The 14,444-nt window shown below is 33.8% G+C and overlaps 1 protein-coding gene across 1 annotated transcript; it reads right to left on the bottom strand.

Annotated features, from left to right (window-relative positions):
• Positions 1-7,045: 7,045 nt before the first annotated feature.
• LOC107505680 (olfactory receptor 2M4-like) lies at positions 7,046-10,936 on the bottom strand. The gene is given in 4 exon segments (XM_036225078.1): positions 7,046-7,417; positions 7,419-7,535; positions 7,537-8,108; positions 10,756-10,936. Coding segments are annotated over 4 exon segments (1,242 nt in total).
• Positions 10,937-14,444: the final 3,508 nt, after the last annotated feature.

Raw genomic sequence — 14,444 nt, 5'->3', positions numbered from 1 at the left:
AGTAAAAAGAAGAAAAATAGAAAAATAGATGAAGAGCAGGGGGGTAGGGTTTAAAAATCCTTTACCTCTACATTTTGGGGCTGCTTAATTTGAGGTCTGAGTACCCCTGGCAGAGCCAGCTGGCTGAATAAAGAGTGTGTTTCATATAACTCACTGATTTCTGGTGGTCCGTGTGTTTATCGGGGGCTGGCGGCTACAACAAAAGCAACAAGCAAACAAGACAAACAGACTCATGGACGCAGACAATAGTTTAGTGGTTACCAGAGAGAGAGGAGAGGGGAGAGGTAGATAGGGTAAAGGGAGTCAAATATATGGTGATCGAAAGAACTTTAACTTTGGATGGTGAACACACAATGCAATATGCATATTACATATTGCATTGTACACTTGAAACCTATATGATTTTATTAACCAATGTCACCACAATAAATTTAATAAAAATAAATAAAATAATATATTCATATAGTAAAAGAAATTATGGTGAAAATTAACGCACTGATAGAGATTGAGGATAGTTTTCATACCTAAACCAAACCAATAAAATCTAAAATAGTCAAGAAATCCCTACACATTGTTGAAGAGACCCAATTTCCTTAAAAACAAGAGAAACAAAAATTAAATAACAATAAAATATCACTTTTGTTGAATATGTTGAGTTTTGGGCTTTATTCACAAATAATTTTAAAAAATTCTCTTTCCAAGTACATGTCACTTAAATTTATGATAGGGTGATAAAGTCATACTTAATAGATATCATAAACATAAGTCTAAGTGAACATGGTAAAATAATTTAAAAAGATTATAAAATAAAACCATTTTTAAATTAAATCTGAAACATTGTTATATATTGTTTAGTAAGATATAAATGGATTTAAAATTATTAGCAAGGACTTAATAGTAAATGTCAAGTAACGAAAATTGGGAGGAGTATAAAATTGGCACTGGGTTAGAATCATAGGATCAGATTTATCTATTTACTAATATTTACATCCTTGGTCAGTAGATGGAAAACGTATATAACAGAATATTAATGTGTATGAATATTAGGAGGGGTTAATAAAGTATTTCTTATTCTAAACTTTTCTGAATTTTAAATACCCTAAAATTTATAAAACTAAAGAAGTTTCTCAAAATTACCACTTTCTCAAAATATCCTTTTCTTCCTAAAAAGATTTTGTTGTCACACAGATGTCCAACACTCATTCAAGTCTTTACAAAATGTCAATAATTTTCTTGGTTTATTTTTATTATGGTTATGCTAGTACCCTTTTCTATTTTCATCTGTTTTCTATGGCATTATCATCTTTGATCATTTTCCTTCTTTTTCTTTCATGTGTTACATTGAGTAGTCTTTGCAATATAGATCCTTAGATCCTTAAACATTAATATTTCCCTTTTTTCTTTTAAAATATATGTATACTAAGTAGTGTAATATTTATTCATAAAATGACATTTTAAATGTTTTAAGTCTTCTTATTATTTCATTTCAAAATATATTTAATCTATTTTGATTTGTAAAATATGTTAAATTATTTTACTACTAATTATTTAATTGGTAGTAAAACCTTCATTTTTTCCTATCGTTTTCACATGTTATGTATTTTACATTCTACTATATTTGTGTCTTATTTTTTGTTTTCTAAAATGTAGATAATTTTCACCTTTTAAAAATGTTATGGTTGTATTTTAAATATTTTTGTATTTTGAATTTTTATAATTGTTTCCCTTAACAGAAGATTTATGCATGTTTGTTTGCTTTTGTTGATTTAATATATTATTTAATTATATGTTCTTATATATAATTTATTTAATTATATATCATAAATATATATTATTTATTTAATAAATTTTTAAAATATAATTATATACTTATTTCAAAAAGGATCAAAATCTTTGTCACTTTACAAAAGTCTCTCCTTAAAATTTATCAGGGTTTTGTGATTGAATCAATAAAGTATACTCTGTAACTCACTCACAAGACTATGTCATAAAAGGTGAAGTAGCTTCCATGTCACTCACTGGAATGACCGCTTTTGAAAGCTTTAGCAAGTATGCAAACACTCTGCTGACCCTTAGGCCACCACGTTGGAAAATAATGGTCCACATGGAGAAACTAAGATAGGTGTTTTGGCCAATAGCATTAGCTGATGTTCAAGCTGACAGCTGAAATCAACTGCCAGACATTTGAGTAAAGATACTTCCAGTTGGTTCCAGTTCTTAGCCATGAATCTTCCCAAACATAGAAGAAAAGAGACATAACAGGCCTACTTCTTTTCACTGTTTCTTTACTGGCTGTCAGCAGACGTTGCCCTCAGCTCTTGAACCTACTTCTTGCACATGGCCCCTTCATCTTCACAGCTAGCAGTTGCAAGTAAAACCCTTTTCATGACTCAAGTCTACCTCCCTTCCCCTCTTTCTACCACCCAGAGAACTGTGTTCTTTAAAGGACTTGTGTGATGAGGTCAGCACAAACATATGATATCACCATATCGGAGCCGACTGAAAGACCTACTTCACTTGCAGGACTTCCCTTGGCTGAGTGATGTTACAACCATAGCAGGGATATCCACAGTACTCAAAGTCCTTGAACTTTGAGTAAAAAATCTTGGCCAGCCATTGTAGAAGTATGCTGGTCACAAACTTTAAAATGTATTATAATTAGCCTACACTTTTTTATTTTTCTTAATTTCAAACTTCTCAATATCAAAAATAATATAATGCTAATGTTTTAAACCTGCTAACAGAACACACAGTTTTCATTCAATAAAGTTTTGTTGCATTAAGGAGTAAATAAAATAATAAGAAATGACTCAAGATTATGAAGATCCCACAAAGTCATTGCAGATTATATATATAAAATGATCTTAATTGAAAACCAATTGAGCAACAACTATAATGATCTAATTTGTGCAGGTAGATAACAATAAAATATGTATTTTTTCTTAAGCTTGTGTGTGTGCAGAAAACATGATTAATAAATTATATATGGATCTTTGTATATTTTTGTGTATATATACACACATACAAAACACGGACATCAATACCTCTAGGTTCACAATGATAAATAACCTAATTCTTGCAAAGCACCTTGTTGCAAAAGGAACTTCTAAGTGCCTCACGCACAAGCTTATTTAATCCTCACAGTCATTCCATTGTTATAATTCTCATTAGACAGGTATAGATATTCAAATGTAGAGAGCATATTAATTTACCTCTAGTTATATATCCAGTGACAAAGTTGAGTTGTGAATACAGGCCTCTGATGACAGTTTCTACTTTACAGTGTAACATTCAAGGACAGAAAGACATACTCAAGTCTCATATTACTTTCAGAGACAATGAAATTAGGCAAAAGTTTGAGGTATGACTGAATTAACTATACCTGGAATTCCTTGAAGATTATGCTTCAAAAATATAAGTCTGCCTGTAAAAAAAAAAGGCATGATATCCCATACTCTTCCAAGTACAAATTTCCTAGGAGAGCCTTCAGGCAACTTCATGGACGCAAACCATAAAAATATAGCTTTGAAACTAAACAGCGATGAGTCAATATGATCATGAAATATTTCATTTCCATAAATATGATTGTAAAATATATCAAAGATATAAAAGAGGAATATGAATAGTCAAACACAGAAAAGAAATCTCAAAAATGCATAATTATCTGCATGTCAAGATACAACAGAGAGACACTAACAATGAACAATAGAAAAATAGAATTAGATAACAGTTAATTTGTATTCAAATTACATCCAAAAGGATAAAATATTTTGTAGTAAATTTAACAAAATAAAAAAAGATTGTACACCTAAAAAGTACAAAATATTAAAATAAGTTACAAAAAAATTCAAAGATTTTTTTATGTCTATGAGTTGTATAATTTACTGTTAAATTGGAAACTATCCCAAATTGAGCTACAAATGTAATACAATCTCTATAAAAATCTCAGATCCTTTTTTTTTCAGAAATTAGCAATTTGACTTTAAAATTGATATGGAAATTAGAGACACCCAGATTAGACTAAATAATCTTGATTGAGAACAAAGCTAGAGGTCTCATAGTTTCTGAATCCTCAAGGCAGCACATAAGGATAAATATATAGAGCCACGAAATAGAATTAAGTGTCTAGGAGTAAATATGTACACTATAGTCAACTTATTTAAAAAAAATATATAAAAACAAATCAATAGAGAAAGCATAGTTTCTTCAATAATTGGTGTTGTGACAACTATATTTACAGGCCAAGAATGAAATTAGATTCTTATCTCACATCATATATATTAAAAATTACTTCAAACGGAGCCACAACACAAATATAAAAATAAAAATTTAAAACTCTAAAAAGAAATATTAATCTTTGTGACCTTGTATAAGACAATGTTCTTCTATATATACCAAAATCATATGCATAAAATGTTTTAAAAATTTATACTGCACTAAAATTAAACCATTCATAAATTATAATTTAAAGGATACCATCAATAAAGTAAAAAGGCAACTCATTAAGAAAGAAATTAAAATGCAAATCATATGTCTGATAAGAGTCATATTCATAATACTCTATATAAAGAAAGCTAACAACTGAACAACAAAAAGCTAAACTCATAGATATAGAAAATATTTTTTAATTTATTTTTTTAATTTTTAGAATTTATTTATTTTAGTTTCACGTATACAGTACATTGGTTATACATCCATACAGTTCATAAAACAATCCCCGTAGTTGCTCTCTCCTTCTTCTGACTCTCCACCTAGCCAACGTATTAATGCTATCTGCATTCCCAATGTCATGCTCCCCATCCCCGTGACCACCCATCAGCTACTAATTTGTACTTCTTTAACCCTTCACCTCCCCTCCGTCCGACACCAAAGTATCCACTATATTTGTGAGTCTGTTTTTGATTAGTTTGTTCTTTTTATTCCTTAGATTCTGCCTATAAGTGAAATCATATAGTTTTTATCTTTCTCTGACTTAAATACCTTCTAAGTCCATCAAAGCAATCTTTTTCCATCTTCTTCTTTTTAGTCTGTGTATGGCTTTTAATCTGAAGTGAGACTTTTATATGTATATATTTTTTTCTTAAAGAAGTATCTCCAACATTTCCTGTAATACTGGCTTGGTGGTGACAAATTCCTTTAGCTTATTTTTGTTCTTTATCTGTCCTTCAACTCTAACTGATAGTTTTGCTGGATAAATTATTCTTGGTTATTTGAGAAATGCAAACAAAACCACAGTGAAATACCATTTCACACTCACTAGAATGGTTAATAATGTTAAAGTGAAAAATAGCCAGAATGGATGAAGATGTCAAGAATTGAAAGAGGAAATCTAAAATTTTTTAGCCACAGTTTGGCAGTTTTGCAAAAAGTTAAACAGAAAATCACGATATTACTGAGCAATTCTACTCCTAGGTTTATATATACCCAAGACATTGGAAACTTATGTTCACACTGAAATGTGCATATGAATGCTTGTAGCAGTATCATTCATAGTATCTAAAAGTGGAAATGCCTGTCAGTTGCTGCATGGGTAAACTTTACAATGAAATGTTATTTGTTCATGTAAAGAAATGGGATGCTGATACATGCTTCAACATCAACCTTAAAAATATTATGTGAAATGAAACAAAACAGTCACAAAAGATCACATATTATATGGCTCCATTTAGTATAATGTCCTAAATAGGCAAAATCATAGAGGCACAAGATAGTGATTGCAAGAGATGGAGAGGAGAAAATGGGGAATGAAAGTTAATGGTTATTGGTGTTATTTTGAGGATGATAAAAATGTTTGATATTAGATTACATTGAAACTTGCACAAATTTATGAATCTGTTAAAAAGTCAGCAAACTGTGTACCTTAAAATGTTGAATTTTTTTGTATGTTATTGCAATGTCTGTGTGTAATGCCAGACGGGTCCTAGAGTATTTGGTGTATTCACTTTATAAATTACATAAATGTCTAACCATTGTACTGTATACCTGAAACTAATATAATTTTTAAATATCAAATATATCTGTATACACACACATATAAACTTACTGAAAATATTATTTGTCCCAAGATATAACTATTTCAACAAAGGATGCAACAGATTATAACCATTGGTGCATATCATTAAAGCGTAAAGTCTAATTTTAGTTTAAAAAATACATTTATAGAGCAATAATATATTACATCATGAAGATTAGATGAAAAATAATGTATACAGAAATTTAAGTATTATTCATAAAGTGGGCAAAGATTGCTTTTAATTTCAAGGATGTAGATGATTCAGATATGCAAATTGCAATGAATTAATAACAGTTCAGCTATGTCAATGTGTGTGCACACCATGGAATATTTTTATGAGACATTTATAGACCATACATTCTCTTTAAGGAAACTTTTTTCATTTTTGTAAGATATCAATTTTTCATAAATGTATTAAAGAAATTATGGTTATCATATTCAGAAAATGATAGTTTAATAATATATTCAAGTTAATTATAGTGATTAATATAAAGATTAATAAGGAATAAAATCATTCATAATAAAGATGAAGTTTGTATAACCTAATTAAATCAATATTACCTGTTAAAATATCCACTTTTATTTTAAATGTATAAATATGAGAAATTTCTAAGAACTATTTTATATAGACATAGACTTGATCGAAGGAACTGCCAACACTAACTTCCTACTGCTAAATACATGGGGATTAAGTAGAGAAGAGTTGGGAATAAAACAATCAATGCACAGTTCAAGGAGAGGTAAAACTGAAGGCAAGTAGGTAAGCAATCCTTAAACAAAGAGGAAGCTCACCAAAATCAGTGGATCAACTGCAACCTCTTTTCTTGCATAAAGCAAAGGTCATCATACTTATAGCTTGGTTTATCCCAAAGTCAAGTGCTCATGACTAACAACCACTGATATAACTGAAATTTATAGGGTGATGCAATCTATGCTAATGTTTGAACACAGCCCACTTGACCTGTAATGTTTATATAATTTTATAATAAGCAAAGCTATTTTAAATTTGTAAAAAGTGAGAGAAAAGACAAACTAGAAGGAAAAAAATGGACAAGGAATTTCAACTTCCATGAAGGAATGTTGGCCAAAGTAGGCATTCAATAATGTTTGAAGATACATTAACTTTCCCTTCCTCAATAATTTGTGAAGTCCCCTGGATACCTCTTTATTAAGCAGGCTGTGGGCAAGAGGATTCATCTTGAGGGTGGGGATGATATAAAAGGTTGGCACCATCTTGTTCTGGTCTGGAGTATGATTACAGGCTGGGCTCATGTACATGAACTTGTCAGCCTTGTAGTAGAGCCCAACCTTGGACAAGTGGAAGCAGCAGCTGGTGAAGGCTCTGCGGCAACTTTCCACAGAGTCCATGTGGGTGACAGCTCCAAGGGTTCGGGAATAGGGTTCTGGAACAAATGATCACTGAGATGGGAAAAATTTGCATCATCACACAGCAGATGAAGAACAGTCTTTCAAATGTAGATCTGTCTGTGGAAGATAAAGGTAAAAGAGTAGTAGCATCACACACACACCAAAGCATGAATTTCTAGAGAGCTGTAGTAAGAAAATGACAGAGCTACTGCAAGTACGATGATGTCATTGTGAGAGCCTAAGATCCAGGAAGCAACAATCAGGAGGACACAGAGTTTCTGATTCACGAGGAAAGTGTACCAAAGAGGGTGGCGTGTAGCCACACAGTGGTCACAGGCCATGACAACCAAAAGGAAACATTCTACTCCAAGCGGTGACACATAGCAGAATATCTGGACCCCACAACTGGCCACAGCAATGGACTTGCTGCCAGACAAGTAGTTGAAGGCCATCTTGGGCACAGTGGTGCAGATGAGCATGAGGTCCATGAGGGAGAGCTTGCTGAGGAGGACGTCTATGGGGGTGTGGAGCCGGGGGTCCACACCCCCATAGACAAGGAGAACCATGGCCTGGTTTCCCATGAAGGCCACTGAGAAGATGCCCAAAACCAGAGAGAAAAGGAAGGTGTGAGTGGAGCTGTGACTATGGTGGCTAAGTCGGAGTTGAGGGTCTGATTCTCTCACAACATGATGAATGTGTTCTTCATCTGCTCCAACAAAAAGTGATGCTAGTTTGTTGTTAAGCAAACCTTATTAAGCACACCACCTGATAAAATTATAGGTGGATGATAAATGTTCAATGACCATGATTAGGAATCTGAAAGATCAAGAAGCACAGTATCAGGAAAAAAATATGTCCTGTTGTGCTGCTTCACTTTGAAACTGTGAAACTTCCTCTGCGCTCAGCTTCTGAGTGTTCCTTTTCTCGATTGAAACGTTAGAATAATAATATGTACTTTTATATGATTGATAATGTTTCTACAAAACTGAACCTTCCCAAAGGCAATTAAGCAGTGCCTTGAAACATCATTTCTTCATAGATAAGTTAATACAGAAATTCAGTTTAATCGGCATGGGACAGACATAATAACAGAGATGGAGAAAGAGATATAAGCCCTTGCTTTCATGGTACTTTTACTATTGGTGTTAACAAACTTCTGAGTTTGGCAATTATTTTATATTTAAAGTGTTTGGCTTATAAATATTCTGTGCAGTAACTGGACGAATTGAGAAAAGATTCTTTACCTATATATAACTAAAACCTGTGTCCATTTTTCTGTGGCCCAATGTTATGTATTGACCTGAGTTCCCCCTAAAGAGATATGCTGAGGCCCTGACTCAAGCACCTTGGAGTGTGAAATTGTTTGAAAATAGGTCCATAGAAGATGTTAATTGTTTAAGATGAGGTGGTACTTGTGTGGGGTGGAATCCTAATCCAACATGACTGGTCTGTTTATAAGAAGATTGCTGTGTGAAGACAGGGACACAAGGAGAATGACATGTGATGATGAAGGCATAAGCTGAAGAGATACATCTAAAGCCAAGGAATTCCAATGACTGTTGGTCACAACCAGGAGCTGAAGAGAGGAATGGGAGAGATTCTTCCCCTCAGAGCCCTCAGAAGGAGCCAGCCCTGTGGACGCCTGGATTTTAGACTTATAGTCTTCATCACTGTGAGAGAATACATTTCTATTGTTTAAAAGCCAACCAGTGTGTGGCACTTTCTTATGGTATCCCTAGGAAACTAATACACCCAACGTCTCCTACAGAGATTTAGTAATACAAAAACAGAAATTCAGAGAAGCTTGAAGTCCATACATTCAAACAATGCCTATTTAGTTCTGCCTATGTGTTTGGCACTGGAAACATGGCAGTGATCAGAATGATTATGACCTGGGAATACCAGTCTCCCAAAAGTGCCTCTAATGGGTGCACACATGCATCTCATAAGCTGAAAAGAGCAATATAATCATCATGATCATGATCATGATCATGATCATCATCATCATCATAAATTTCGTCAATTGGCATGAAGGGAGAAATAGGCCTGAAATGTCCTCCTTTGGTGGTAGTGAGGTACAAGAAGTTGTCTAGATATCCAGATGTGGTTATTGATAGCACAGGTCCAAATTGAGCCAACTTCTTGAAAATTAGGAATGAATATCTCTGGGACCTCTTATGGTTAGAGTGTGTTTCCTGCTGCAAGACACACTTGTATTGTCCAAAAAAGGGAGGCTTTAAATTTAGTCAGGGAAAAGGATATGTCATTGCATCATTAATGTCAAGTGCTCACACAACTGAATTCACTTCTGTAAAATTGCTAATCTCATCTACTTTATGGAGGTCCCTCTTTTGAACATCATGTCATGGTGCCTAGTTGAACTTGTTAACTATTTCAACAGACCAATTTACCCAAACGAGATTTTGCGTTACTCCAAAATTCAACCATGGCTTTCTTAAATCTCTCTACAATGTGACTTTAAGGATGAGGCTATCTGGTCAGGTAAGCCCACACCTATGCTTCTTTCAATTTGACACAGGAGTCTGGCACACATAGGGATAAATCTTTCTCAGCCATTAAATTGATATTAAAAGTAGAATAATTCTATTGATAATAATCTGGAAAATTTTGACGTATAAAACCAAGTGAATGATATAACATTAAAATGAGATTGGCAAATGTAGAATCTACACACTGCTCAGGAGATTCTCAGTTTTATCATTAGTTCAAACTGAATTTAAATCCATACTTGTGTCATATTGTCTCACCCTTCTTCACTGCTTCAAATTCCCTTCATAGGCATATGCTAAATAGTCTTTACTGAGTTTTCTCTGTCACAGAGAATGTGACAAGATGTGGCCATATAAAAGTTTATAGCATTTAACTCATATGTGGTATGTAACACTGAAAGCAACAAAAGAACAAAACAAACAAACAGAGACTCATGAACATGGACAACAGTTTAGTGGTTACCAGAGGGAAATGGGGGTGGGAGGAGGTGGATAGGGGTAAATGGATCAAATATATGGTGACAGAAGAAAATTCAACTTCAAATGTTGAACACACAATGCAATATACATATGACATATTATCAAATTGTGCACTTATAACTTATAATTTGATTAACCAATGTCATCTCAATAAATTTAATAAAAATAGTGATATAGATAAATGATACTAAGCAATGCATTATCTGATATGCTCTATATTAATATTCATGTGGATATTTATTCAAGAACATTCTGCAATAGTAGGAGGTAGGACGGGGTGAAGATGCAAATCTGCTCTATCCCGAGTGGCTGAGTGGGACAGAGGCTATGATAGCTGCAGATGTTCCTCTTAAAGAGGCCATGTCTGCAACCAAACTCACTCACTCTGAGCACCAGCACTGGGTTGGCTGTACAGGGGGCACCAGAGACTTACAGGGGTTCTCTGATTTGTTGGAGTGAGAGCTGGAGGCAAGGCTTTCTTCTGGGCAGAAGTACTAGTGGTATCTATTGTTACTCTGTTGAGCCTCCCTGCCTGCCTCCAAGTGTGCAGATGCAGCATCACCATAGCTGAGATATCATCAAACTAAATAATAGAGGTCACTCTGCCCAGAGGATTCCCTGAAACTGTGCCTCTCCCAACTCATCCAGATGTGTCCTCGGTGAGTCCAGTGCTCCTTGCTGAACGGCTCCAAGATGCACACTGGTAGTAGCTGGCCTAAGTTTTTGGCATAGCCTCTTGAGGTAACTATAAGCAAAGCATTTGGGGATTGCTTGCTGAATCTTAACAGATGGCCCCAGAAGGGCACAGCATGGGGCTAAACTTAGCCTTCAGCTAAACCCCATTCAGGGCTGTGCTAGTGGACAACTACTACACAAAACTACGCTAATAAGACTGTGAGACTTAGGAGTTTTGCTTAGTACATAGAAACAGACATAGAACGGCAACTAAAATGGGAAGATAAAGAAGCAGAAGCCATATGAGAGAACAGAACAGAGATCCAGGAATAATTAAGTTAAGCAATGTAACAAATGCAGAGTTCAAAATACTGGTTATAAAGATGATCAATGAACTTAGGGGAAGTATAGATGAACTTAGTGAGAACTTTAACAAAGAAATAAAAAACATAAGACTGGAAATAGAAATTATAAGAGGGAACCTGTCAGAAATGAAAAATACATTATCTAAGATGAAGAGTATATTAGAAGGAATCAACAGAGTAGATAAAGAAGAGGATCAAGCCACTGATAAAGAGGAGAAAGAAGCCAAAGACACCCAATCATAATGACAATCAAAAAAGAATCTAAGACTGTAAAAATAATTGAAGGAGCCTATGGGACAAAATTAAATGAAAAAAACATCTGTGTCATAGGGGTAACTGAAGGAGAAAAGCGAAAACAAGAAGTTGAAAAACTATTTGAAGAAATAATGATGGAAAACTTCCCTAAACTGATGAAGGAAATAGACATACAACCCCAGGAAGCTCAGAGTCTCAAAAAAGAGGAACCCAAAGAGGACCACACCAAGCCATATAATTAAAATGCCAAAGGTTAAAAACAAACAGAGAATCTTAAAAGCAGCAAGAGAAAAGCAGACAGTTACCTACAAGGGAACACCCATAAGACTGGAGGCTGATTTCTCAAAAGAAACTTTGTAGAACAGAGAGCTCGGCACAAAATATTCAATCTGATGAAAACCCAGAATCTACTACCAAGAATACTTTATCCAGCAAAGCTATCATTTAGAGTTGAAGAACAGATAAAGACCTACTCAGACAAAAATTTGCTAAAGGAATTCATCAACATCAAGCTAGTATTATAGGAAACATTTGAGGGAATTCTTTAAGAATAAAAAACACGTATTAAAAGCAAGAATAAAGAATGATGATAACCAAAAGAATGGGTGGTTGAATGGATTAAAAAACAAGACCCCTGCATATACTGGCCACAAGAGACTCGTTTCCAATTAAAAAATACACACAGACTAAAAGGAAGGGGATGGAAAAACACATTGCTTCAACAAACTTAGAGGGTATTGTGCTGAATGAAATGGGTTGGATAGAGAAAGACAAATATTACATAATTTCACATACATGTGGAATTTAAAGAACAAAATAAACAACAACAACAAAAATGAAACAAACTCATAGACACAGAGAGTATTTTGAGTGCTACTAGATGGAGGGAGCATTGTAGGGATGGTGATAAAGAGCGAATGGATTAAGAAGTACAAATGGCTAGATACCAAATTGTCATGGAGATATAAAGTGTGGCATAAGGAAAATAATTAAGAATGTTGTAACAAATATGTATGAGGGCAGAGGGGTACTAGATTTAGTGGGGTGATCTCTTTTGAGTTATATAGATCTCTAATCTCTATTCTGTGCAACTGAAACTAATATATTACAGGCCAACTATAATTGAAAAAGAAAAACCTCATTGAATTATATAACAACAACAACAACAACAATAATAATAATAGTAGTAATAAAGAACATTCAAGACATGTCATGTGCTCCAGTACTGCTTGCTCTAAATAGAGCAGAGCCTGCTGAGTAGCTACTGTGTTGGCAAGAGAGAGATAACAAGTACCATTTCCAGAATGAATCTGAAATTTGGACATCTTATTTCTTTTTTTATTCTGAATACCTATAAACATTTCAATAATTATGTGATGAGGTACAAAATTTTAAACTCTGCTTCAGGCTTTGCCTATAGTTTTCTTTTATTCTTAGTTGTAATTTTCTGTTTTTATTTATTTTATCTAAACTAAATTGCTTTTCCTAAACTTCGTCACTTTTTGAAAGAGCAAGTACACACATTTTTTTAAGGTTATTCTCTTTCATAATAGAAACAATTGGGAAACAAAACATATTGGAAAAGATTAACACCTCTCACATGGCCAAGAGCACCCACAGCAACCCTCCTTCCACCATGGACATCGGTGATGAAATACTGAAGCTGTTGTAATTGTTGCCCCTCAGGAACAGAATGTTAAATGAACAAAGTAGATCCCAGAGTGAACACCTCCATAAACCTCCTCATATAAACTTCAAACACAGATAGTACATTACTTAGAAAATATAGGTGATTGAGATCACAGTTATCACCAGCCTAGACCACAACAGTTTTATGAACAGAGAGTGTCATTCTGCTCTTTCGAAAATACTGGTAATCCTTTTTAAAAGCATTTTACAAAAATTTTTTATATGGAATAAATTTATTGTTAATAAACTCTATGTCTACTTGAAGTTAAGTAAAACAGTTGAAAATATGTGTAAAGGTCTTAAAGGAGCACATGACAATTGTAAAACGTCAGTAAGTGGGAGCTGTGCTTATTAAAGTGAAGAGAAAGAGGCCAAATCTGTCTTTCACGTCATTCAGTTATGTTCTAATTCACACCTGTCACTTTTTTCCTTGACAATACCACCATATGTGTACATGTAAACAACATAAGTGAATGGTATCCAATCTTTGCTTGCTATGAACTCAGGCAGGACACTTAACTCTTCTGCCTCAAGTCTCTTATCCCTAAAAGGAGAGTCATCCCATATCCCTCAAAGTAAAAGAATGTAAATGAAGAAAATGAAAGAGTGACATGAAGTGCTGAACACAGAATTCACTTAAAATATGAAGCCAAATACTACCATGTTCCACGGAAATGTTGGCATCAGCTTACACATTCTCACTTGCTTATTTATATCACCTCTTAGTAAAGGTCTGAATAGTACACAATTCCAATGAGATTGTACGTTAGTGAAAAATCAAATTACATATCTCACATGTTTTAAAATTCCATAATCTAAAAGCACCTACACTCTGGTTGGAAAATGGTGTCACTAATAAATGAATAAAAAGACAAGGTAATGAATTATAGTTAAGAGGCACACCTAGGAATAGTTACTCATAGTACTCATGAGAGTGGCCCCAAATCATCATAACATTACTAATTTAAATATAATTTCAAATACATTATTTAACCCTACAGATCATTAATATTACTCTAATTTTATAGACATGATATATTCTTAAACAGAAGTATATATTATATTTTATATGTATAATCCAAGAAAATG

This window comes from Rousettus aegyptiacus, unplaced genomic scaffold (genome assembly GCF_014176215.1).
Source record: "Rousettus aegyptiacus isolate mRouAeg1 unplaced genomic scaffold, mRouAeg1.p scaffold_m13_p_7, whole genome shotgun sequence".
NCBI classification, from domain to species: Eukaryota; Metazoa; Chordata; class Mammalia; order Chiroptera; family Pteropodidae; genus Rousettus; species Rousettus aegyptiacus.
The sequence above is the reverse complement of the archived record's forward strand: the minus strand, read 5'-3'. Positions and strand labels throughout refer to the sequence as shown.